A 26167-nucleotide genomic window follows, 5' to 3' on the forward strand; every position below is an offset into this window, starting at 1 on the left:
CAGGTTGGATGGGGCTTGGAGCAACTTGGGCTAGTGGGAAGTGTCCCTGCCCACGGCAGGGGGTGGAACAAGATAAGCTTGAAGGTCCCTTCCAACCCAGGCCATTCCATGATCCTCAGCTCCATGGGAGCATGAACATTCCTTAGCATTTAACTGGAACACAGTCACACTGTCTGGAAACAACATCTGAATTATCATAAATCACAGGAACACCAAATGTCAGAGAAAACAGCACAAATGGGCTGGAGAGAGCTGAGGGTGTTCCCACACCTTGATGCTCCCTGTTTGCAGAGCACAAGCACAGCTGGCCAGGCCAGGGTGTCCTGGGGCACAGAAAGCCCATGATGGAGAGCAGGCTGCTCCCCTTACAAATTGAACCATTTAAAAAAAAGAAATTTGAAAAAAATATACTTAAACCCACACAGTAGAATTAAGCAGCCAAAACCACTTAGTCCTGTCTCGTTACAGGCAAAAGTGGTTTTTTACAAGAACTGGAGAAACCTCTGAATACTTCTCCAGTTCTTGTAGACAGTCCATATTCACTAGCAGACTGAGATCTTCTATTTGTCAGTATTTTTATATTCCTTTAATAAGACAGAAGTGGCTAAAAATTACCAAAAAAACTCCACCCAAAAATCCTGTTAAATAGATCAACCAGCAACCAGCTCTAAGTCTAAGCACTGCCAACAGCCTTCTCATGCCAGTTCCAGGAAAAGGAAAAGCATCCCCTAACTGTTGTTGTTGTGTCACAATCTAGCCTGCATTCCCATCACACTCCCAGGAATGAGGGTCAGCCTATATCCCAAGGGCAGGATCATTCCCAGAGCTGCAGCAGCTGAAAACTCAGGATGATTCCTGCAATGACCTCAGTGTTCCTGCCTCCATCCTCCTAATTCCTTCTTTCCTCTTGCCTCCAACTTGCAGCAGGAGAATTCAAGGCACCACTGCAATATTCAGCTAAGTTAATATTAATGATAAGAGGAAGGAATTTTCTATAGTAACATATTAAGTTGCAAAAGAAAGCTAAAACCAGCTGCTTTCTCCCCACATGTTAAGGCTGCCCTCCACTGCTCTGGAACATATTTGAAGCCCAGAGCTTCAAATGTAAATAGGGGTCAAATGTTAAGTCAAGTGTTAAATAGCAACAGCTGATTAGAATTTACAATTAAAAAAAAAAAAAGATGGTTAAAACCAAAAAATAAACACAAAAAAAATGCAAATAGCAGCAAATCTACACAGTGAAACCCCTTATCTTCAAATCCAGGAAGGTGTACACTGAGACTTCCTTAAGACAAGATTTTCAATTAAGCCTCTCAAGCACATTAACACCTCTCATTTCCATAAATGCAGGGCAGGTCTAATCACAGTCACACCCAACCCCAAGTGCTAATTAGCCCTGACAGCTGGAAGCTCAGGTAAGTGCTCAGGTGGCAGCAGCAGGAAGCTTCAGCACACCACATGGAATCATGGAATCATGGAATCCCAGACTGCTTTGGGTTGGAAGGGACCTTAAAGATCATCCAGTGCCACCCCCTGCCATGGGCAGGGACACCTTCCACCAGCCCAGGTTGCTCCAAGCCCCATCCAACCTGGCCTTGGACACTTCCAGGGATGGGGCAGCCACAGCTTCTCTGGGCAACAGTTCCCCCCATGTCAAATGTACAGGTGAATACCAAGACAACCTGAAAACAAATCAAAACCTCACTTCATTATTCAGTTCATTTTTTGGTGCAAGAAATTAGGAGAAAACATTCTAAACCCTCACAGCAAAGCACCATCTGCACACAGTCCTTCGTCAGGCACTGAGAAGGAACACCCAAACAATTTATACCCAGAGTGCAAAGGAGAAAATACAAAAGCTTAAAAAAAAAGGAGAGAAAACGAGGGGGGGAAAAAGAGAGAAAACAAGGGGGGGAAAAAGAGGGCAAACAAGGGGCAAACAAGGAAAGAGAGAAAGAGAGAAAAAAAGATGGGAAGGGGAGGAAAGAGGGGAAAACAGGAGAAAGGGGGAGAAAGAGAAAAGAGAGAGAGAAAAGAGAGAGAGAAAAGAGAGAGAGAAAAGAGAGAGAGAAAAGAGAGAAAAGAGAGAGAGAAAAGAGAGAGAGAAAAGAGAGAGAAGAAGAGAAAGAAGAAGAGAAAGAAGAAGAGAAAGAAGAAGAGAAAGAAGAAGGGGAAGAAGGGAAAAAAGGGAAAAAAGGGAAAAAAGGGAAAAAAGGGAAAAAAGGGAAAAAAGGGAAAAAAGGGAAAAAAGGGAAAAAAGGGAAAAAAAAGCAAAACAGGAAAAAGGGGGGAAAGGGTAAAAAAGGGGGGAAGAAGAGGAAGAAGAGGAAAAAGAGGAAGAAGAGGAAAAAGAGGAAAAAGAGGGAAAAGAGGAAAAAGAGGAAAAAGAGGAAAAAGAGGAAAAAGAGGAGAAAAAAGAGAAAAAAGAGAAAAAAAGAAAAAAGAAAAAAGAGAAAAAAAGAAAAAAGAGAAAAAAAAGGAAAAAGAGGAGAAAAAAGAGAAAAAAGAAAAAAAGAAAAAAGAGAAAAAAAGAAAAAAGAGAAAAAAAAGAAAAAAGAGAAAAAAAGAAAAAAGAGAAAAAAAGAAAAAAGAGAAAAAAAAGAAAAAAGAGAAAAAAAAGAAAAAAGAGGAAAAAAAGAAAAAAGAGAAAAAAAAAGAAAAAGGAGGAAAAAAAGAGTGTAAGCATACAAATAAGAGCTAAGCAGAGCAGGCTGCACAGCCCCCCAGCACACTGCACAGCTGCCCCTCTGACCCGCAGCACACGGAGCTCGGGGCTGGGGCTGGGAACACAGGGCTGGCTCTGTTTCCCCACAACACTTTCCTCTCCCCACTGCACCCTCTGCTCTGCCTTGGCAGGAGCTGCAGATGCCAAGGGTGTCCAGCACCACCAGAGCTGCCAGGCACAGAGTCAGCCAGGAGAGGGAAAGGGAAGCAGGGTGAAGGAGGAAAGGCCCAGCGACGCCACCAAACCCCTCTGGCACAGCCCTGCTGCTGTCAGCTCAAACGGGGGTTTTCACTCTGAATACCTACTTCGGTTTCTGTTTGTTTTATTTATGTGCTGACACACATCAAAACAAGCTGGCAATGATCCCTAAGGAGTCCCCATTAGCAACACAGCTCTGACTAGAGACCCGGGCTCTCTTATGGATACAACATTTTTCTGCCATCTCAAAATAAGAGGAACTGTCTGCCACAAGTTGCACACAAACTCAGATTTCAGAAGGTTAAAGAGTTCAAACACCACCAGCTTCCTCCTGTGCCTGCTCACCCAGAAGGTTTTTAAGCAGAATAAGGAGTGCCAGCCCCAGACACCACTGAGGCCAAAATGGAAACAACCAACAAATGTATGTGGTTGCACCTCAAGCATCACCTAACATGTACTTTTAAAAATCACATGCCACGAGAGAGCAAACTAACAATTCATCAAAGGACTACAGGAGATTCACTCAACAGATCTGTGACAGTGTATGAGGATGAGAAGAGGATGTTCAGGGAATGTCAAACCGTTATTAATAAGTGCAAACTGAATTCTGAATTAAACACGTGGTTTTGTGAGCAACTGGAACTCACACAAGCAGCTTCATCGATGGATAAAGGAATTAATGACTCAGCTGTGAGCTGAATACATGGGTCTGTGAGCATGAGACAGACAAACAAGCTGACAGCAAACGAGAATGATTTCAGACTAAACTTTGGACTTTCCAGTGCCAATCTGGATCTCTTCCACAAGCCTCTTCCATCAAGGCTTATGCCTACCACTCACTGTGCTACCTCCACAGGAGAAAACTGGGTAAGAAACCCTTTGCTGGAGGAACCTAAACAGCTGAAGGGGCCTGAAAGACTCTCACACTGAGCTGGAGAGAATGAGGCTCTCAGCAGGTGCTGTGGGAACGCTGCCCTGGTGTGGGATGTGTCTCCTGGAGTCCCTGCAGCCTTGGGAGTGCTCAGGGCAGCCAAGGAGCTGGGCCAGACAGGCTGGAGAGTATTTGTGAGTCATTAAGACCACAAAGTTTTCCACTAAAAGTAAATGCACTCTAGGGATGGGAACAGAGAAGCAAGAAGTCATGAAACAGGCTGATCCTGAACACAGAATGCTTTGGGTTGGAAGGGACCTTAAAGATTATCTAGTCCAACACACCTGCCACGGGCAGAGATGCCACTTACTAGTCAGGATACTCAGAGCCCCATCCAACCTGGCCCTGGACACTTCCAGGGATGGGGCAGCCACAGCTTCTCTGGGCAACCTGTGCCAGGGTCTCACCACCCTCACAGGGAGGAATTCCTTCCCAATATCCCATCTAGCCCTGCCCTCTGGCAGTGGGAAGCTACTGCCCCCTTGTCCTGTCACTATCTACCTGTATAAAAAGTCCTCCTCCCTCCTTTTTATTATCCCCCTTAAAGCCCTGTAAGGCTGCAATGGGGTCTCTCCAAAACCTCTCAAACCCTCTGATCGTTTCATGTATCACTACCCCTCTAAAGCAGCAGGAACCCACCTGTGACTCCTGCCAGGCCACACCTTCCTAAAAAGACGAGCAGGATTTCTTTCCTGTGCTGGAGCAGGATGGAAACACTCACCCACAGCACTGAGGGCATGTTTGAGCTCCAGGGTGAAGGCCGTCAGCGGCACCTCCTCGGACACCGGCATGATCGCCACCGTGGACAGGTTGCTGGCAGGATTCCCAGCGTCCCACTTGCTGCTGGAGCTGTGTAATCCAAGAGGGTGACCTGGCAGGAAGGAAAGCACCTGCCATCAGTCAGCCCAGAAAGCCACAGCCTGGCTGTGAACAACGAAATGTCACCTTCAGGCAGGAAGGGAAGTGCCACCCGATTGCTCGACCCCAGAGAAATGGAACATCCTCCCCAGGAGAGTTCCCACATATTGCATTTTAAGAGGATAAAGATCAATTTCCATCATTTTTGGCTGCTGACATAACATTTGTGAGGAGGAGTTAGGCAATGTTAAGAATATCTGGATGCCAGGAATAAGTTAAATGCAACATGCATTTACCTGACCTGGGAAGACAAGGATAAAAAACACTATTGAATCTCTTTGAACAGCCACAACCTTGGAACAGGACCTGATTGAGCCCACAAGAAGAATCAGCTTAACTAACAGAAACTCCAAAATCTGTTTTAAGTATTAAAATACTTAAAAATTAGCATTTATTTTTATGGCATTCTTGAGCAAGGAAATAAATACTTGTTTCCAACGAAGTTCTTATAGAGGATGTTTATCTCCACCTAGTTTTATTTCTTTTGCAGAGCTTTACAGATATGGGCTTGGGAGCATTAAACTGAAATATGGAAGCTCTCGAGTAGCTGCAGAGTAACTGGGAAGTATCTCCAGTATAATTTGGTAGGATGAGTAAGGACAGAGATCTGGGCAGAGTAAAGCAGTTTTTGGCAGAAGTGTGCAATGAGTGTTACAAAGATCAAGATCTTCCCAGATAGCTCAGATCAGAAAAATGATGGGGATGTTCTTCAAACTGGTTTTATTCTCATACTCTTTCCTTCCTCCTTAACTGAGCCTTCTCAGACACTCTCACTCTGCTGCTAATGCCTGTCAACTCAGCTCCAAGTACACAATAAATTCTGACATCTAAGTTGGGATTTCATGTCCTGCTTATCTCATTTCGCCCAGCAAAGGCCTAAGATGTACCATTAAGATGAATTCTTGAGCTGGGCATATGGAAATACTTGATATACCCTGTGAAAAGCCATTCAAAGGCTCTCTGCCAGGGCGACAGTGCACTGCAGGACACAAAAAAACATCAGATAAACTTTTTTTTCAAGTATATTCAGCAACTGAGTTATTCATTTCAAGTCTTCTCAAACAGCTCTGCACAGAACATGAAATAGTTTTTCCAACTCTTTTTGGTGATCTTCAAGAAGATATTTGTAGGTTCAAACAAGTTACACATCACAGCTCAACCCCTTCATCTCCACCAGCCCTTCCCTCCTCAGATCTTCAGTGGTGATTCTCTGAACTCCTGTAACTGTCACTAATTTCCCTCCAGTTTTCTCTGTTTTCCCTATTCTGCCCTGTTTCCCAAACAGTGCAGACTCTGCCCAAGGCCACTGAGGTTTAAGCACAGTTGTCACCAGGCATTTGTACACAGCTGGTTGTGCCCAGAAAGCTGAGCATGTGAAGAAAGAGCAGAATTTGAGATTCCCTCCTCAGAACTGCTCCGAAACAGGAGAGCTGGTGACCCCATTTTCAGTCTCCTTGGAATATTGCAAAAAATATAAAAGCAATAAAATAATAAAAGTAATTAAACCCCCACAACCAAAGAAAACCCAAACAATCCCCAACAGCAAAGAACCCCACAACGCCCTCAGTAGTCAACATGTGTCTCTTCTTTTAAAAGCTGCTGAAGCAAATTGGGAAAATTTCCTCCTACTCCCTTCAATCAGTAAATAGACTTTGAGTTGGTGCTGCCACAAACACAAAGCTTCAGAACCAACCCATAGCAGACCCTTTCCTCCCAGACAATTCATTAAAATAATGCAAATACAGACATATTAAGTCAGTCTCTGTGCAGATGCCACTGAGCACAGCTCTCTGATTCCAGCCCACTACAGCTGCTATTTCCAATGTTCCCTTTGCACTGCTCTTGCAAGAAATGCCACAGAAATTTCACTGCACACAGGCAGCAGCACTTTTCTATCTCAGCTGCAAATCACTCCATTCCCACACTTAGTTAACCATGCTTGGCCAAAAAAAATGTGTACACATAATAAAATCACCATCCACTTCTGCCAAAAGCTATTACAGATCACAGGATGGTTTGGGTTGGAAGGGACCTTAAAGCTCATTTCATTCCACCCCTGCCATGGGCAGGGACACCTTCCACCAGCCCAGGTTGCTCCAAGCCCTGTCCAACCTGGCCTTGGACACTTCCAGGGACGGGGCAGCCACAGCTTCTCTGGGCAACCTGTGCCAGGGCCTGCCCACCCTCACAGCCAACAATTCTTTCCCAATATCCCATCTCACCCTGCCCTCTGGCAGTGGGAAGCCACTGCCCCTTGTCCTGTCCCTCCACCCCTTGTCCCCAGTCCCTCTCCAGCTCTCCTGGAGCCCCTTTAGGCACTAGAAGGGGCTCTGAGTTCTCCCTGGAGCTTCTCTTCTCCAAGCCAAAATTTAATGACAAATTCTCTTTCCAAGTATGTGCTGTTTCCAGATTTAGGAATGTAAGTCTGGCTCCAAGGAAGCCCAAGTAGTCCAGGAATGAGTCTTACCTCCCTGCTGCAAACTGCCAAGGATCTTCTCTCCCAGCAAGTGAATAAGTCGAGTCACAACCTGGCGATGGGAGAGAGAGAAAATAAAAATAAACAAACATTCAGGCAGAATGTACTGAAATAGAGCATCCACACACCCAGACTTCCAAACTTTAAGATGCTCTCTCAAGTTGAACCTCACAGAGACAAGGGTTTAGAGCCATAACTTCTTTCCTGGCTGTAACAGCCAGTGACTGATCATTTGTCTTGATTTCTTTTACCCTATTTTACTTTAATTTGGAAAAACAAGAAAACAAAACAACCCCACAAAAGGCAATGTTTAACTTGCTTTAGAAACAAAAGAGGAAAATCTGATTATTTGGGGAAACATGTCCAATTGCATCTCAGGTTCTCCTCATTTCTCTCTGCAGGGCACCTGCACCTCTCAGTCACTCTCACCCCTCAGAGGCTGTTGTGGCCCTACACCTTTTGTAGGTGCTAAAGGCTTCAAAAGGTTCAAACCTGTGCTCCAACAGATCCCCCCAGGTTCCATCTGACCTCCAGTGAATGGTTTACAGTAACCAATTTAAAACATCTTGAAAAAAAAGCGATAAATGCACTCCCTAAACATCTGCAGAATCAGAACAAGCTGCCTAAGAAATTGTTTTCCTCCTCGGATTATGTTTGCCTTGCACCTTTGAAGGGACAGATGTTTTCCCAGCTGTTTTGCCAAAGGACTTACATCAATATAAACCAATATTCCAATAGCCAAGTGTATCTCCAAACTGTCAAGCCTCTCTCCAGCATGAACAATCAATAATTCCTGACAAGTGGGGTAGCAGAAGACTAATCATTGCAATAGCAAGAACTGACAGACTTGGAAATGCAGCATTTATTCTGAAAGCTCTACACAGATGTTCTACCAAATAATAAAGAGAGTTATTTAAATATCTTAAGAATAGGGCAATCATTAGATACTCTCCCCCAGACAAATAATTCAAGGTTAAAATAACTCAGGAGGACACTAAAAAACCCCAAAACTATCAGAACAAAATTTTCCCAAATTCTTAACAAGAGAAACAAGCAGCAGCACATGGAACCTGGGATCCTGGCACTGACAGACACACTGTTCCCACAGGAACAGGCACTTCAGGAGGCATCTTTCCCAGAGAGGGCCATGTAGGCATCAAGACAGGTCAGCCTGTCCATCAGAACCATTTATATGACCTGCTTTAAGAAACAAAATCTACAGCAATAAACTGCCCTGACCTATGAAACTCTGGACATGAAGCACCAATACATTTTAAGTGTCTGTTCACTAAGGAAAAAGAACAAACAGGAGCCTTCCAACACAGGGTGAGCACAGAGTAAGAGCTAAACAAGGTTATTTCAGGGATTTCATAGAATGGCTGGGGGTGAAGGGACCTTTAAAGCCCATCTAGTCCAACCCCTGTGCAGTGAGCAGAGACATCTTCACCTGGATCAGGTTGCTCAGAGCCCCGTCCAACCTGGGGCATCCACAACTTCTCTGGGCAACGTGTGCCCGTTCTGTCCCATAGCTGCAAGCTCCTGGAGATGCCACATGAACAATCTCTTCAGTGACCTAATTTAAACTTTTTTAGAGCCCCTCTTACTTGCCCCAAGAGCAGACACACAGTGTCCACAGCAGCTGCACCAAGAGCACCGATGCAGCGCAACCGAGGGGTGTCGGAATGACGGTGGCTCCTGATGGCAGACAAGCTCTCAGCCTCCTCCTTCCTCATCCTGGGATCTCAGACAGGATATAAAACACTTCCATTTGTCCAAAATACAACAGAAGCTGACAATCACCCAACCACACGACTCGTTACCACTCCAACACCTCCAAGACCTGTGGTTCTGGGATTCACTGAACGGTGCTGGTGGAGCTATGGAAAACTGCCCCAGCTGTGGGGAGTGGGGAGGAAATGAGGGAATCCTTAATAGAAATGAGACTGATTGTCCTTCCTAAGGGACATGACCTGCCCCAAACACCTTCACTACACCCAGCTCACATGCATTCACCCAAACCTGCCCCAGCCCTGCAGGACCTTCCCTCAGCAGTTTTGGGAGGTGCTATGAACATTTTACACTTCTGAAGCACTCCGGCGTCAGAATTTTAATTACTTACTAAAACCACCTCCTGTATTTATAACTTTTTCTGCTTTACAGGCAGCTAAGGAGAGCTCCAGCTAAGTTACAAAATATGTCCAAGGTTAATGATGGAACTAAGAATAGAACCTATTGGTCTCATTTTCCAGTTGGCTGCTCCTATTACCGGGAAATATTATTTGTCTTGTTTGCTGGAGCAAACCTTACAGCCTTGGGATGTATAGATAGGGAAAATTATTTCCCTGGTGACTTTGTACAACAAGAAAGCTGCAAACCATAATGGGATGAGTCACTGTCGCAGTCATGGCAACGTCGCAGGAACATCAGTTTGGGATCGGAGCTAAGAACTGGCCTGAAATTTCCATGGGGTTTTATATCTCAGACACCAGACAGCCTGCCACAAAAAGGCAATGTTTTCTTTTAAAAGAGACTTGTCCATCCATCTGAGGGAGAAGTCAGTGTAAATCACATCCCTCCATCGACAAGAGACCCAACCTTCCAGGACTGACCCACAGCCCTCACTGTGCAGGGCTGCCAAAGTCAGGGCAGCTGGGGAGAGCTGCAAACCAACGGGAAAAAATCATCCTTCAGGCTTCCAAGCACCTTTACTCTCCTCCCTCCACCCAGCAGAAGGGCATGAGAAGGAGCAGGACAGCTGGATGATGATGACAAGGAAGCCAAGGGACCTGGGAGAGGAGTGGGATTGTGTGGAGGGGGCTGGGTTAGCTTGGGCAGGGAGGAGGAGGAAGCAGGCAGGAATCAGCCCTTGGGTTAGGAGCTCTCTGACAGGGATTGAAGGGAAAGAGTTATTCCAAGTGTGCCTGGAGGAGATGGAGGCAGGAGAAGGGCAGGTAACAGGGTGCAGACAGTGCAGACATCTGGGTTGTGATTCAGCCCAGTCACTCATCCCCACCCTGCCTGTTCAGCTGTATTTCACAGGAAAATCAAGGTGAGGGTCATGCTCTTCTCCCAGGTAAGAAGGGGCAGGACAAGAGCAAACAGCCTCCAGTTGTATCAAGGGAGGTTTAGGTTGGATGTTAGGAAACATTTCTTCACTGAAAGGGTGGTCAGGCTGCCCAGGGCAGTGGTGGAGCCACCACCCCTGGAAGTGTTCAGAAATCATGTGGATGTGGCCCTTGGGGACACGGGTTAGTGGTGAACATGGTGGTGCTGGGGTGGTGGTTGGACTCGATCTTGGAGGGCTTTTCCAACCTTGACAATGCAATGATTCTGTGGAAGCTCTAGGAATTGGCAGTGAGAGTTTGGGCAGAGGGGGAAGGCAGGAATTCTGGTGGCACAGTTATCCCATTTCCGCGGCGTCACCGTCCCCCGGGGCTGCACAGCCTCCCCAGTCGGAAGCGTCTGCCGTGCTCATCCCTGCGGCACATCCTGGATTTTACACTCTTCTAGCACCAACCACCCAGCCCTGCAAACACACCTCCTGCTGGCACAGGACCAGGTGGTTGAAATGTAAGGTTTGAAGAGAAATCTGCACTGCAAGAAGGCAGCGAGTTGGAGCCCAGACTTATGGAGGAACACCAGGAGGTTTCTAAATTAGGAAAGGATCATTAATTGCCTGCAAAGTGAATGCAAGTTTTGGACTCCTCATGCTATGGATAGAGCTGAGCTTGGTTTATTTTGGGAGAAAGTTGAATTAATCCTTCCTCATGACTAGGAGGTGCACTAGCATCAGTTAATCAGAGTTAATCACTGCAACCGATAACGAGCAGTGGAGCCATTGATCAGACACTTCTGCTGTCAGGCCAGGTGTGCACAGAGCCCTAAAACTGAGGTTCCCACCCAGTGCTCCAGGTTCAAGCTGGGAAAAGACTCAAGGAAGGCCACAGGGGCTTTGCCAGCACCTAAATATTCACTACAGGGGCTCACAGTGCAAGTCAGGACTCTGGAGTCTGGGCTGGGAAGATGCCTGAGTGAACTACCAAAAATACCCCCAAAGCAGACAAAATCCCACTCTCCTGAGCTTATGCAAGAGTTTTCAGGCCAGAAGGAAAAAATCTGACCTTACAAGTCTAAAACATTGAGTAAATCTCCATCTCAAAAGCTACTTGGGGCTCCAGTGCATCAGTTCTGTTCCACAAAAGCCCCCAAACCCCTCCTTCTCTCCTGGACACCACTGCAACTGCAAATCCATCCCCCTGGCCCAGAGCAGGATGTTGAGGTACACATTTTGCAAGGGAAATAAACCATTCCCTCCTCCTCCTGCCACCCACTCCCCTTTTCAGATTAACTCCCAGAACACTTTTGTGCAGGGTACAACAGGATAAAGCGTTTTCCTGTTTCTCAAATGGTGTTGGAGAGCACTTTCCTCAGCTCAATTCCACCTTTCTGACCCGGCTTACCACTCTCCACTTCATCTACCTTAGAAACACATTGTTTTCCTGGCTGCTTCTCAATCAACTCCATCCCAGTAAGACCCACTCAGGCTCTCTCACCATCCCAAAGCTCCCTCCTATTGACTGTGACAGTCTGTTCCTGCAGCTGCTATGGAGCAGGCTCTGGGAAATCATTAATTTCCCCTCTGCTTAACTAATGTTCATGGAATCATAGAATTATAGAATCAGCTGGGTTGGAAGGGACCTCTGAGATCATCCAGTCCAACCCTTGATCCAACCCTGCCATGGTTCCCAGCCCATGGCACTGATGCCACATCCAGTCTGTCCTTAAACACCTCCAGGGATGGAGAATCCACCCCCTCCCTGGGCAGCCCATTCCAATGGCTGAGCACTCTCTCTAAAAAATTTCTTCCCAATATCCAACCTAAACCTGCCCTGGCACAGCTGCAGACCCAGCCCTCTTGTCTTGCTGATGTTGCCTGGGAGAAGAGACCAACTCCCCCCCAGCTCCCCCCTCCTGGCAGGGAGTTGCAGAGAGTGAGAAGGTCTCCCCTGAGCCTCCTCTTCTCCAGGCTGAGCCCCCCCAGCTCCCTCAGCCTCTCCTCACAGCACTTGTGCTCCAAACCCTTCCCCAGCCTCGTTGCCCTTCTCTGGACCTGCTCCAGCCCCTCCATGTCCTTCCTGAGCTGAGGGGCCACAACTGGACACAGCACTCCAGGGGTGGCCTCACCAGTGCCCAGCACAGGGGCAGAATCCCCTCCCTGCTCCTGCTGCCACACTGTGCCTGAGCCAGGCCAGGATCCCTTGGCCCTCTTGTCTCCCTGGGCACACTCTGGCTCCTGTTCAGCTCCCTGTCCATCCCCACTCCCAGCTCCCTTCCTGCCTGGCTGCTCTCCAGCCACTCTGTCCCAGCCTGGAGCTGCCGGGGGTTGTTGTGGCCAAAGAGCAGGACCTGGCCCTTGGCCTGGTTGAACCTCATCCCTTGGAATCAGCCCATGGATCCAGCCTGGCCAGGTCCCTCTGCAGAGCCCTCCTGCCTTCCAGCAGGTCAACACTCCCCCCCCAGCTTGGTGTCATCTGCAAATTACTCAGCAGACCTGCAGCCTCTGCACTCATGGCAGGGAAGGACTAAACACCACATCCCAAGGGACTGTATTTCCTTACTTTAGGGAGGATTAATTCCAGTTTCAAAACAAACTCACTCAACTAGAAGGCCAGGCAGGATTTCAGCTCCTCCCCACCCGCTGATGGTGGCAGCACAGAGCTGACTGCTCCATCCCCCTCGGGTCTGGGGGCTTCCACAGCCACTGGAATTCCCACACCAAGAGGTTACAGTCACTCTGCAGTGCTGTATTTCCCATAATCCACTTTAATATTTCAAATTGTTACCCAGCTCTGCTAATCTTCCAAGGCTGGGTTCTGGATAGAGCTTTTGTTCCTATTCAACTGTGAAACTCAAGAGTTGTTTTATAATGAGCCCTTTTTGAAAAGTGATTTTCATGAGAATTCAGTTGTAAATACTTTCCTATGGATATTTATTTTGTTCTGTGAATAGTAAGGACTGCCTGGCAAATTGACCATCTGTTGATGGATAACAACTGTTCCAAACAATGCTTGTTCCCATCTTAAATAAATTTGGATTTAGAGAAATTTAGTACCTGAAGGGAGCCTATAAGAAAGATGGAGAAGGACTATTTACAAGGGCCTGGAGGGAGGGGACAAGGGGGAATGGCTTCAAACTGCCAGAGGGCAGGGTTAGATGGGATATTGGGAAGGAATTCCTCCCTGTGGGGGTGGGCAGGCCCTGGCACAGGTTGCCCAGAGAAGCTGTGGCTGCCCCTGGATCCCTGGAAGTGTCCAAGGCCAGGTTGAGCAACCTGGGATAGTGGGAGGTGTCCCTGCCCATGGCAGGGGGTGGAAGGAGATGAGCTTTAAGGTCCCTTCCAACTCAACATATTCTGGGATTCCATGATTCTAAATCACAGAAAAACTTCACAAAATCAACACCAATACCTCAAACTCACAGCAACATCTAACTTCTTCTGCAGTATAATTACAACAGAAGAAATATATATAACAACAAAGCACACAAAAGAACAAAATCAAAAACTAAAAGATACATTCATCACCTCATCACCCTGCACCAGGGCTCAGCTTTCAATGTATGGGATTTTAAATCAAAGCTGCTGTGCAAGGCAGCAAAGGGGCAGTCCCCAGGAAGGACAGTCCCATCCCTGTCAGCCTTGTCTTTCTGCAGGTTCCTGGGCCAGGAAAGCAGCCTTGGCTGAAGGAAGCAAGGAACAAACCTGACATGGCAGTGTCAGTCCTGTACAACCAACAGATATATGCAGCCCTACAAACCTGAATGTGGTTTTGCTCTCTGGACCCCCCACCATCACTCAGACCCAACACACCCAGGCTCTCCCAGCAAACAAGGTGCCCTGCAGGTGAGCTGTGGACTCTTTCCAGTGATACTGAAGTCTAAAAATAAGATATTCTAGTTAAGCTTCTAAAACTTCAGTCACCCAGTAGGGCTCTCTTAGATTAGAATCACAGAATTCTGCATCATAGAACCTCCTAAACTGGAGGGATCCACAATCATCCAGTCTGGCTCCTGGCCCTGCACAGACACCCCAACAATCCCACCCTGTCCCTCAGAGCCTTGTCCAAACCCTCCTGGAGCTCTGGCAGCCTTGGGGCTGTGCCCACTGCCCTGGGGAGCCTGGTCAGTGCCCAACCACCCTCTGGGGGAAGAACCTTTGGCAGAGATCCAACCTGACCCTGCCCTGGCACAGGTCCAGCCCTTCCCTGGGTGCTGTCACTGTCACCAGAGAGAAGAAATTAAATATGTTTAATAACAGTTTACTGGTGCCTTCACAGCAGGGTGTTACAGACCTTCACACCCAGATGTGATTAAGTTAAAGGACACATAAAAGGGCTTTGTGCCACACAGAGACCCACTGTGAATGAGCTGGCATGGAAAACAGGGCTGCCAAGGGTTTGCTGTTCTCCAAAGGAAAAGCAGTTGGGGTAAAATAGTGCCATCAGCCATTTTACCCACACAGATCCACAGAGCAGCAGGTTCATTTCTTGGGAAGTGCTTTCCAGGAGCAGAGATTATTCTCTATCAGCTTTCTTAAGGGCTTTTATTAAGGGACAAGGGAGGAGGAGAAGCGAATTAGATCCTCAGCTTGAATAAAACCAGGTTGTTATTGAAGCTTTCCATGGCCCCAGATCAGATAAACACTGGCTTGTCCTGGAATCAGGAGCTCAGCTAAGGGTCTCCAACGGAAGCTTTTGGAGGTTTGATCGGCGTTGCTGTGACAAAGCAAATCCTAAATGCTCCCTTGCAACAATGCCTGGCACCTTTACAAATGCTGCTAAAGCACACAAATGCTGCTAAAGCTTTATCCTGAGGCTGTTTGAGCTTCCAAGGCTTGGGATCAGAGTCTTGAAGAAAAACGTCATTCAGGCATCGCTGCTCCGATCAAGGGCTCCCTCCTGCCTGCCTGCCCTGGGTGACCACGGTGCTTCCACTGAGCACCTTCCTTCTCTCCTTTCCACCTCCACTTCTCCTGCAGTCAAGGAACACTTATTTTAATGGCCCATGAGAACAAATACAGAAAAATCCAGAAGCACAGCCCCTCCTGACCTATTCCACAGGGCCACATCAAGCTCAAGTAATGACGCACAATATTCCCGCTGCCCGAGGGGAGCATTTTGAAAAGAGGGCACATTGCTGAGCTCACTTTGTAAGGCAGATAACCCTGGGGAAGGCTCCAGACACTTCAGAAGGGCTCTGGTTAAAATACACATATAAAGATAGCAGAACTCCAGCTGGAGATGGATGATGGGTTCTGAATATATTTAAACCCCAGGGGCCAACTTAGAGAATTAAAAGAAAGATGCAGAAAAAAAACTCTTTCTATTTTTCAGCATGCCAAAGGTTGTCTCACAGTTCAGCCCCCACAGCTCCCAAGCAATTTCTCAGCACAATTTCCATCAGCTCCAGCAGGTCTAAATTTCAAGTTAGAATTCTAAAAACTCTCTCAGCTCGGGAGAGGCAAAGCTAATCTAGGAAATGTGATCCCAGCTCTGCAGCGACGGTGGAACATCTCTGTGATCTGTTCACAGGCTCAGAGCTCTCGCTGCTGCCTCGACGCTGCTTTGCAGTGCCAGGAATCGTGAGCTGGTTCCCTTTGCCTGTCCTACTTTCCAGAACCGAAGGCAGGGATGAAAATAGAAAGAATCGATTTCCTGCAAGGCTGGAAAGCTTCGAGCGGCACCAGGAGCGACACGGGGGCTGTCGGAGAGCAAATGCTGGGGCTGGCAGAGTGCCCTGATGGCTGTGCTGGAGAGCTCTGGGCACCAGGGCTGACAAAACTAAGGAGAAGTTTGGCACCATGCACCACTTCCATTGGGAATGTCCAGGATGCCACGGCCAGAGCAAATCAAGGCTGAGAAGCCAGACGATGTAGATTTGACTTGTGCAGACTGAGCAGGATCTAGAAGTCAACATCTGGCATTTCTGGGCACATACCCTGGAATTTTGGCTGTTATTTATAACTGAGATCAGACTCCTCATTCTCACCCATCTGTGTCAGCCCTCAGAATAAGCTGAGCTCCAGTGGGTCACATGGAAGATCCCAGCAGAGCAGCATTCTGTCTCTCCCAGGACCAAAGCAGCTGGTCAGGAGAGAAGACAAAACAGAGGACAAGCATATGGAGCTTCCCCAAGGATCAGCCCTGCCATTTTTCCAGATTGTCCATCACAGCTCAAGGAACTGGAATCGCTGCCTGGACTAACAGAGCAGGATTTCCCTCATTTCACACTGTTGTTATTGGCAAGCACCACCCACGTCCTACAGTTTTCTTACCCATCAGGTAATATTTTCTTACAATGCATTTCCAGGGCTGGAAACCTTTCTGGATCCCCTACAAACACAGCATGGCTGGGGAAAAGGCTGCAGGATGAAGTCCATCCACTAATTCCTAGAATTAAAAGGGTTCTTCACCCTTGACAAGAAACAGTAAAGCTCAGGGGTAACTGAAAAGGGAACTCATGCTCAGGAACTGCCCAGTTCTTGGCTGTTAACTCACACACTATTTAGGCTCTATGGGATCTGCCAAGAGGATCACAAAAAACCCCAGTTATCCCTGGTGTGGCATTCCTCTGGGAGGGACTCAGGGGACAAGCACCAGTGTTTGACCATTATCCACCAAGTGAGACTCATAACTCACCCTCCCCGGGCAGTGGAGGAGCAAGGGTTTGATAGAGGCAGAGTTGCTTTTCTTCTCCCTAAAAGGTGGTTTTCTGCTTTGCAGAGGACCAGGAGGGAAATCCTCCACCACAGTGCTGAATCACCAGCCAGCTCCTGCTACCTAGTTGATTATTTCAGAACTATTGCACCTGCTATCCCTTCATTACTTTATTACTTCTGGTTGAATGGGGAAAACAACATCATAAACCTGGGTATAAATCACTCCATCAGAATAACAGCTGTGAAAATAGGACAGAGAGAATTCATGTGGCCCATCCCTCTGCTCTGCAGTAAGAATCACTTCAACGATCATTTCAAAGGAGGTTATAAAAACAAGCAACAATCTTTCAGTCTTTCTAGGGAGCAGAATCAGCTTTTTCTCACCACCCAACTGCTGCCCTTTCAGCTCAGTCCCACCTGCTCCGTTCCAGTATCATGAGCAGCTTCTGCCCTTTCTAGCAGAAGACAACTTTACACGTCTGAAAATAGCTACTACATCTTCCCCTAACCTTTCACAGGCTTTTTGTCTTTATAGGGCAGTATTTCTACCCAGCACTCAGCTGCCTTTTTGTCCTCCAGACTCCTCCTTTGCTCTGCCTCTGCCTTCAAAGGTGCTGCCACAGGCTGGTGCTGAAGCCTTTCCAGTATCAGGGAGAATGTCAGGATTTCTTCACTCCAAAAAGCCTTTTGTTAACATAGTTCATTTTTTTTGCAACTGCCTGACACTGTCCTGGCACGGGCAGCTTTTGATTCTCCAATGCCCGGATCCTTTTTCTAAGGAACAGCTACCCAGCCCTGTCCTCTGGATGCAGTTCATGAGTTTTCAGCTCAAACACTTCTCTCCAGTAAAATCCTTTAAAGTTGACTTTGTACGTTCTACTTGTCTCCAAACTTTCTAACCTACTGTGGAATGAGATGAGCTTTAAGGTCCCTTCCACCCCAGACCAAGGCACAAGGACTCTGAAATCTTATAAAAACATTTTATCTCAAGTTCTTAAGAGAGTCTGAAGGCATTAACTGCACAAATCACCTACATAAAGTCTATCTTATGCTCCTCTTTCTATTTCTAGTGCTGGTTCTAAAATAATCCCATAGAAAAAAAAAATCTAAGTTCTCACATTTTTTATACCAGTTTAACATCCATTTAGAAGTTGGAGACCTCAAACAGCAGCACAAATGTGTTTTTCTAACAACCTTTTTTGCAACACATTTCCTTAAAATATCTATTTTAGCATTTCTGTTTCATTGCAAGTAATTAGCCACACTATATGCAAGTCTAGAGAAAACCAATTCCATACTGGAAAAGGTCAGGAATTTGAGGCTGTATTCTTCAGACATGGGAAGACATTTGAATTCTCTTACAAATAAATGTTTTGATTTGTACTATAAATGTAACACTCGAGCTCAACTTGAACTGCAGAGCAAAGAGATTCACAGCTCCACAGAGATCACTCTTCAGGGGAAAACAACTCTGCCAGCTGGCAGAATGGGAAGGGGGAAGAGAGAGAAAAGAGACACTGAAATAAATTCTTGCCCCAGATAAAAAGGCAGAATTAGAACCCAGCCTTTGTGCAGAGCAGCCTTCAAGGCACTGCTCAGTGTTTGGGCCAGGCTGGACTGGGCTCTGAGCAACCTGGGCTGCTGGAAGGTGTCCCTGCCCAGGACAGGGGTGGAATAAGAGGAGCTTTAAGGTCCCTTCCAACCCAACCCATGGTCCTGGTAATTTACAGCCTCCATGTTTATCAGTAACACTGAAATCACCTGCTGTGCAAGCAGGAAGGAGGTTTTAAATCCTCCCTGGCTCGTTTCCTCCCTTCTTGATCAGTCACAAGGAGAGTTGAAAGGGCCATCCCAGACAGGAGGTCACACTGTCCTACCCAGTCTGGGGGTAGTTCTGTGCAGAGGTTACACCCTGCTCCCAGTTCATCCACTGGGCAGGAATCTCTTACATTAAATAGAGAGGAATGGACTCAGAGGACTATTCAAGTGAACTCCAGGGACAGGAATTGCCTTAACAACCTCCAAGAGAAGCTCAGAAACGCTGAAGCAAAAATAATGCTTACAGGGAAACCAGAAAGAAGATTATTTTTCATTGACATAACTCCTGAACACTCAATGAAACTCAAAATGATTAAATTATCCTGGCAATAATACAGACAAAACCCCACACTTTGGTAACCTGAAAATGCATGAAACACAGGCTTTACATTATACAGTTAAAAAATAATTTTAAAAGTTATTACAGGTCCTAGGAAGGCAAAAGAATGCAAGTATTTTAATTAGGTTTGTTATTTTTGTAGGGTGGTGGGGGTTTTTTATGCAATCTAGTAAAAAAGTCTATGTCTGAAAGACAGCAAAAAGAAAAATCAGAAATAATTTGAAGTAACAGCATTAAAGAATTGCCTCTAAGGCCAGTGCAATGATTTAGTGCTTAGTTTAATGTCCCTGATGCACTTAGGGACCAAAGAATTAAATTTCAAGTCCGTCAGTCTCCAGATTTGCAGGGGAGAGGTATAATGTCAAATGAATTAAAGAAGATGGATGAGTTGATAGATTCAAAGGGAGCAATCACAGTCTTTAGGACACAGACAGCTCTGGCAGTTGCAGAATGAGGATTGACAGCCTAAAATGGCAGGAAGAGGAAAACCAACCCCCAAATATCAAAGCTCTGGAAATAAAGGTACACAGAAACAAGTGCTGACTCGGAGCCCCAGCGGGGAGGATGAATGAGCAACAACAACTTAAAGTGATTTTAGAAGTCAAACTTCCATTTCCTATCAGCAGCACTAAGTGATTTCCACTTTGCTAAATATGCACATCCTGCATTTAAGCAGAATTTCTTCCAGATACCCAAGCCAGCCCTGCAATAAAACTCCAGCTGATCAGGAGACAGAGGAGGAAAGGCTGGTGGGAGTCTGGGCTGGATCCGCTCCGGCAGCCGAGGAGAACACAGTGTTTTCTCAGCATGCATCAGTCAACCAGCAAACCCAGAGGACTCAGTGCTCAGGGGGAGTTTGAGCCTCTCAGACATCTTTGAGACAGACAGAGCAACACTTTTAATCCTCTTACCTGCGGGAATTTGCGCTTGATGGATATCAGGGCTCCCTCGGGCAGCTTGGCCAGCTCCGAGTCCCTGACCGCGTGCACCGTGGTGGCTCTGGGCTGGTGGGTCAGGGCCTCCACCTGCAGGGGCACAGCCAAAGCATTAACAACCACATCAACAACTCCCAGCAGGCTGCAGAACCCAAATGTCAGCGTGAAGAGACTGAACCATCCCCAAGAACTGTTGGCTCTGCTCGCACACGGCCGGAGCAGAGCCCTGTTTGCCCCACGGGGGTCTCAGGGAGGCACCACGACCTGGGCAAACTCACCCCAAATCTCTCAGGCCAAACCCCTCTGCCATGGCACAGTTGCAGCTCTTCACAGAAGTAGAACCCCCAGCCCCAGAGAGACTTTATTACAAGGGAAGTTTGGTTTGAGCTCTGGCAGCTCTCACACAGAGGAATAAAGGAGCTGCTTTAACCCGAGCCAGAAGAGCCCCCAGAGGCACAGAGTGACCTCAGCACCACTGAGAGCTCCTCAGCCCTCAGCGTGGATGGTGACAAAGCCACCCAGAGCCAGGAACACCCCACTTCTCTACTGCTCACTCTTGTCTCAGCACCACCCTGAAACACTTCCATTTTCCCCCTGGAAGCTGAATTCCAACTACCTTGAAACAATCAAGACTTCCTAAAAATTAAAGAAAGGGATGAGACCAGACTGGACAGGCCTTGGAGCAACCTGGGCCAGTGGAAGGTGTCCTTGCCACGGGTTGGAATGAGGTGAGCTTTAAGGTCCCTTCCAACCCAAACCAGCCTGGGGTTCTAGGGGCAAACCAGCACATTTTGCCCAGAAATGAGCATTTCTTTTCCATTAGTTCTTTTTTTTTTACACATACATGTGCACCTGTGATGTGTAAACAGGGATCCCAGAATGGTTCAGGCTGGAAGGAACCATTGGAGACCATCAAGTCCCACCTCTGCTCAAACAGGGTCTCCTGGAACTGTGTCCAGACAGGTTTTGTGTATCTCCAGGAAAGGAAAACCTGTGCCAGAGTGCCAGTGCTACCTGCCCAGTGCTCAATTATTTCACTTAGAAACATTTATTTTATAGAGAGCAGAAGTTTGAATAAGATGGTGACACAATGAGAATGAATAACAAGATAATCTCCTTCATGGGGAGAACTTGGGTTCAAAAAGCAAAATGCAGCTGCTTCCCAAATCCCCACCTGCCCCATCCCAGAGCCCCAGACTTGCCACTGCCTCTTGTGTTGGTTGGAAATGCAGAAATCCAGTTCCCTGGGGAAATATCTTCCCATGGCTAATGAGTTTTCCTGCCAGGAGGGATGGAGTCACTGGGAGCTCAGGCCTGAGCCACAACATTTAATTGCTTAGGAACAGCCTGGTGCTCAGTTTTGGGAGTTCTGGCAGCAGGCAATGTTTATTGGGCTTAAAATCCATAGATCAGCCATTTCAAAAAATAAATGGTTGTCACTGTAGTAGCTGTAATTACTAAGGTTAAAACACAAACAGAAAAATCCCTCCCTAACTACAATTCACAGGCACTTCGAATCCAAGTCAACATGACTTTGCATTTTTAATTTTCCAGTAGAAAAAGAAACAAATAACTTATCAGCTTAAAGCTGTTTGGGTTGTTTAGGGTTTGGTGGGTTGGTGGTTTTATTTCTTTGATTGATTTTGGGGCTTTCTTTTTTTTGCAGAATTTCTTCCAAAGCTTATGTTGGCAGCAAATTCCAACACAAACAATTAATTCCTTACAGAACTAAGGGCTCAGACACACAAAATGAACACTGTGTGTAATAATATAACAATAAAATAATACAATTATGTAATAGTAATATAATATAATAAGACCCTGTGCAAGGGCTGAGCTGGGCAGGTGCCCAGGTTCTCACTGCTGTTCCCAGTACAAAACCAATTTCAAACACACAACTCTGTGACCCCACTTCCACCCCAAGTGCCTTTTTGGAAGGCTCCATGTGCTCAAAATGGACAATCCAGCCAACTAGAACATCTAGAGCTCAAAAACTTGCCATTAGTCCAGAAGGCTGAGATGAACCTGCCAATATTAACTTGAATTTCATCAGCACCAACTGCTCTGCACAGAAAGCTGCACATTTAAAGCACCTCCTTTTTGCAAGCACCAGCCTTTGTTTTTTGCTCAGGTGCCAGGGATGTTTTGTTATGTCATCACATTTTAAACTAATTATATAGAAGAGGAAAAAAAATATCATCTTTGTACAGACATTTATGGAGAAACAAACCCCCTTCAGGTTCCCCAAAGGGTTGTATGAGATCTTCTGCTTCATCTCTCTCCCCTAGTACCAGCTTTTTATCACAGGTTTTTGGCTCTGTAATTTACCTTCCTGCTCCTGAAAGCAGGTTAAGAGTTTCAGCTGTTAAAATAAAACCTTTCCTCCCAGCCAGGCACCACCTGACTGAGTTTAATTTGCACCAAGAGGAAAAACACTCAAAGTGTCCGACATCCTTTGCCACAATTTCTGTGATATATGAGTGCATAAAATTAACTGTGCTCCAAGGGGCTCCCAGGCCTTTCAGAAAAGATGAAATTTGTAAATTTGGAGAAGAGGGAATTAAAGTTTAACCTTAAACACAGCCTCAGGGAAAGGTTTTTTATCCTCCAAACCGTAACTTTGTCTCTTTGACAGAGCAGAGGCCACACAAAGACCTTTTCCAAAACTCCTTCCCATGGAGTCACTCAGACCTCCAGAGCAAGTGGCATTTGCAGCAGCACCAGTGCTCTGGACCCCTGCAATTCCTGGGAATTTGCTGAATGCAATTCCCAAGTAATTACAGAGAGTGGATCTTGTGCTATTCTTATATAGAGGTACTATGTATGTCTTTGATATTTTTATTTAAATACACCCTAATGTTCCAGTATGAAAACTATCTGGGTCCCAGGCACTGTACACTAAGAAATTCAAACTGTGCTTTCCTCTTTATTGTTATCACCTCAGTTCCCAATCTCTGAATTTATTAATTATCCCAATTATCTATTTAATAATTATCCCAGAGAGGTTGTGGCTCCCTGGAAGTGTCCAAGGCCAGGTTGGACAGGGCTTGGAGCAACCTGGGCTAGTGGAAGGTGTCTCTGCCCATGGCAGGGGGGTGGAATGAGATGAGCTTTAAAGGTCCCTTCCAACCCAAACCATTCCAGGATTCCATGATTAATAAAATACTTCCTCTTCACTGGAAATCCAAGGGCTCTCATGAGCCATTTGGACCATCTGTAGGATTATTCTCAACCTTCACTACATTCTCCCCTCTTCACACCCTGTGTTTTAGAACCTTCTTTGCACTAGTTTTACATTTCCTGCACATGGGAATCTGCCAAATCCAACTGGTCTTTGACTATTCTCACCTTTTTTGGAGATCAAAACCATTTTAACATTGACTCATAGTTCTCCCTCTGAAAACGATACTTTTCTACCTTGTATTTATTCTTAATATCCCATATGAGATGTCAGCTATTCAGAGAATTTTATTTTTGCTTAGGGAAAAAAAAAAGAAGTTTCATGCAACATGACTATTTAAAATCCTTCCAGTCTTAAGCCACATTCAAATCCTTGGGCTCCTCCTTTTGAGCAAGTTTTCTTGTTTTTCCAGGTTTGTAAATAGTACAATACTCAGAGATCTGGCTTGAACTTTAATAGGAATAAAATCCACTTGTGATCAGAAGATCAATCCCATAAAATTATTTCCTTGGCCATAAAAAGAGCAATTTAACATTCTGCTCACCCACCACAGCTGCAGCAAACACCACAAAACCACCTCCACAACAACATTAATAAACAAATGTCTCAAGAAACAGCATCATTATCTTCCAGATCTTATTTAACCTGACTGGGGAGAGCATTTATTTATATATTTGGTTTCATAATCACCCAAGGCTCTCTTCTGAGCTCCTTCCCAGACTACCATTAGCATCACTCATCCCTGCCAGCCTGAACACAGCCACAACATTTGCTCCAGTGCAAAGAAGAGCCAGGGACTCTCTTCCACTTCTTCTCAAACTCCAGCCAACAGGATCATTTTGGCTCCAGGCAGTTGTACCTCTCTGCTCTTCTCATTTAACATCCATTCCCCCTCCTTAGTTACAAGCCCCGAACATGTTCCACCTCACTGCCCATTTCTGGGCTTCTGTTCCCCTTGTTCCTGCTCTCTCCCTCACACAACCCTCCAGTTCTGGAGCTCACTGAGTGCTGAGCCCACCACCCCTCCTGCTGCTCTCCCTCTGCCACCTTGTTAGCTGGTGCTGTTTGGTTTTCTCTCAGGTCATAAAACACAGCAAATCCACATTTCAGTGCTGTTTCCACCTGGAAATCCCTCTCCCTGAAATCCTGCTGTGCTTTATTTCAGCAGCCCTACAAAAATGCTCCATGTTCCACTCACTGCTCCGGCGTCTCCAAGGTTGACCCTTTGGCTCCACATTCCCAGAAGCAGCAGGACCCCTCTCTACCTCCATCCCACCCTCAGGAATCTGTCATCCATCACTGCCCTTGCTTCCAGTCCCTCCAATTGAGGGAATTGCACAGGAGGCAATGTCTCAAATGCTGGAATCACTGGAGTCAGGGAGCACAGAACAATTCTGAGTGTAAAATATTTGTGCTTCTCATAACTGATCACGATATGACCACCACTGATGGGTCCTCCTGTTGATCCTAACACTTATAAAACAAACAAAACCACCCCAATCCCCCCCAGGAAACATCTATAAATAGATCTCTGCTGTTTGCACTGTTTCAATTAATTCTGACAGGTTGGGGTTTTGAGCAACCTGGTCTAGTGGAAGGTGTCCCTGCCCATGGCAGGGGGTGGCACTGGATGATCTTTAAGGTCCCTTCCAACCCAAACCAGTCTGTGATTCCATGATTCTCACACCTTCTCCTAGTTCAGTATTAAACAGTGACAAAACCAGGTTTGCTGCCTCCATCCTGTACAAGGCACATGATTCACAATCCTGGCTTACAAGTTCTTTCCAGGGAAAAAGTGTTACTGTAAATCTCCTAAAGGGAGGGGAAAAGCAATTTATATTCTCACGACCTCCTTTGACTTCATTTCCAACACTCACTCCTGACAGTTCTTACAGCTTTCCAAGTTACAGTTGGAAAGTACAAACTACCAAGTGGCATATTCTGCGAGTTGGACTAATTACTCAAAATTCCTTTCTGAGCTACATTCAACAAACACTTTGAAAATTTGCTTTTGTGGGCACAGCCCCAGTGAGATGGGCACAGCTCTTCTCCTGCTCAGCCTCCAGCACCTCTGAGACCTCATGGAGGACTCAACCAGATCTGCTGGCAAGAAAACATTGCTTCTTGGTGCAAATTCAGCCTCACTTTAACCAACTGTTGGGTGAATTTTTTAACAGGAAAATGCAAATTATTTCCAAATAGTTTTCTGTGCAGATTATTCCTTTGCAAATGAGTTTTCAATCATGTCCAGTGCACAGGGAGACACGTCCAGACTGAATGAACAGCACAAGTCAACAGGGCCATGTTTGCAGTCACAGATCTGTTCTCCCTGACCTCAGCCAGGGGCACATTTACACCAGGGGCTCTTCCTGTGCATCCCCATCCATTCTGCAACACACTGCCTTCAGCCTCTCTTCATTATGGCTTCTATTCCAACCAGGGATCTGTCATCCTCTCACACATCATATTTCCTCCTCTCATATCAATTTTTCCTTGCTGCCAGCTCACAAAAAGCAGTAATTTTTCCTCACCAAGGTAACCCTCATTTTGGCCCTTGTGCTGACACCAGTGAAAGCATCACACAAGTGAAAGCACCAGTGACAAGACAACCCTGGAAGCAGGTAGAACCCTAAGGATTATTAAATTATTTAGCTTAAACTCTTCACTTTCCAAACCCTCCCTCATGACAGCCACAGTCACTGCCTGGTAATTAGCCTGACACTTCAGCACCAGCTCAGCTTCCAGCAGCAGCATCTATAGAGGGGGCATGGGCTGTCCTTGGGGCAGACCCTCCCCAGCACAACTGGGTGTCACTGGGGGTGCACAGGCCTCTGAAAAGAGTGCCCACCTCTGAAAAGACAATGGGCTCAGAGGCCCATCTGCCAAAACTGCCTCCTCACACAACATCCACCCTGGAAGGACCAGCACAG

The 26167-nt window shown here is 46.4% G+C and overlaps 1 protein-coding gene across 2 annotated transcripts in view; it reads right to left on the reverse strand.

The window, feature by feature from the left end:
- Window positions 1-26167, reverse strand: part of PNPLA7 (patatin like phospholipase domain containing 7) — a 131858-nt gene that overhangs the window by 59949 nt on the left and 45742 nt on the right. For both annotated transcript variants that reach the window (XM_064677183.1, XM_064677182.1), the window contains exons 19-21: window positions 20033-20146; window positions 7240-7300; window positions 4576-4725 (exon numbers count right to left, since the gene is read on the reverse strand). In XM_064677183.1, the coding sequence (XP_064533253.1) occupies window positions 4576-4725; window positions 7240-7300; window positions 20033-20146 (325 nt within the window). The remainder of the gene's footprint in view (window positions 1-4575; window positions 4726-7239; window positions 7301-20032; window positions 20147-26167) is intronic.

The sequence above is a fragment of the Pseudopipra pipra genome, chromosome 20 (genome assembly GCF_036250125.1).
Source record: "Pseudopipra pipra isolate bDixPip1 chromosome 20, bDixPip1.hap1, whole genome shotgun sequence".
Lineage (NCBI taxonomy): Eukaryota > Metazoa > Chordata > Aves > Passeriformes > Pipridae > Pseudopipra > Pseudopipra pipra.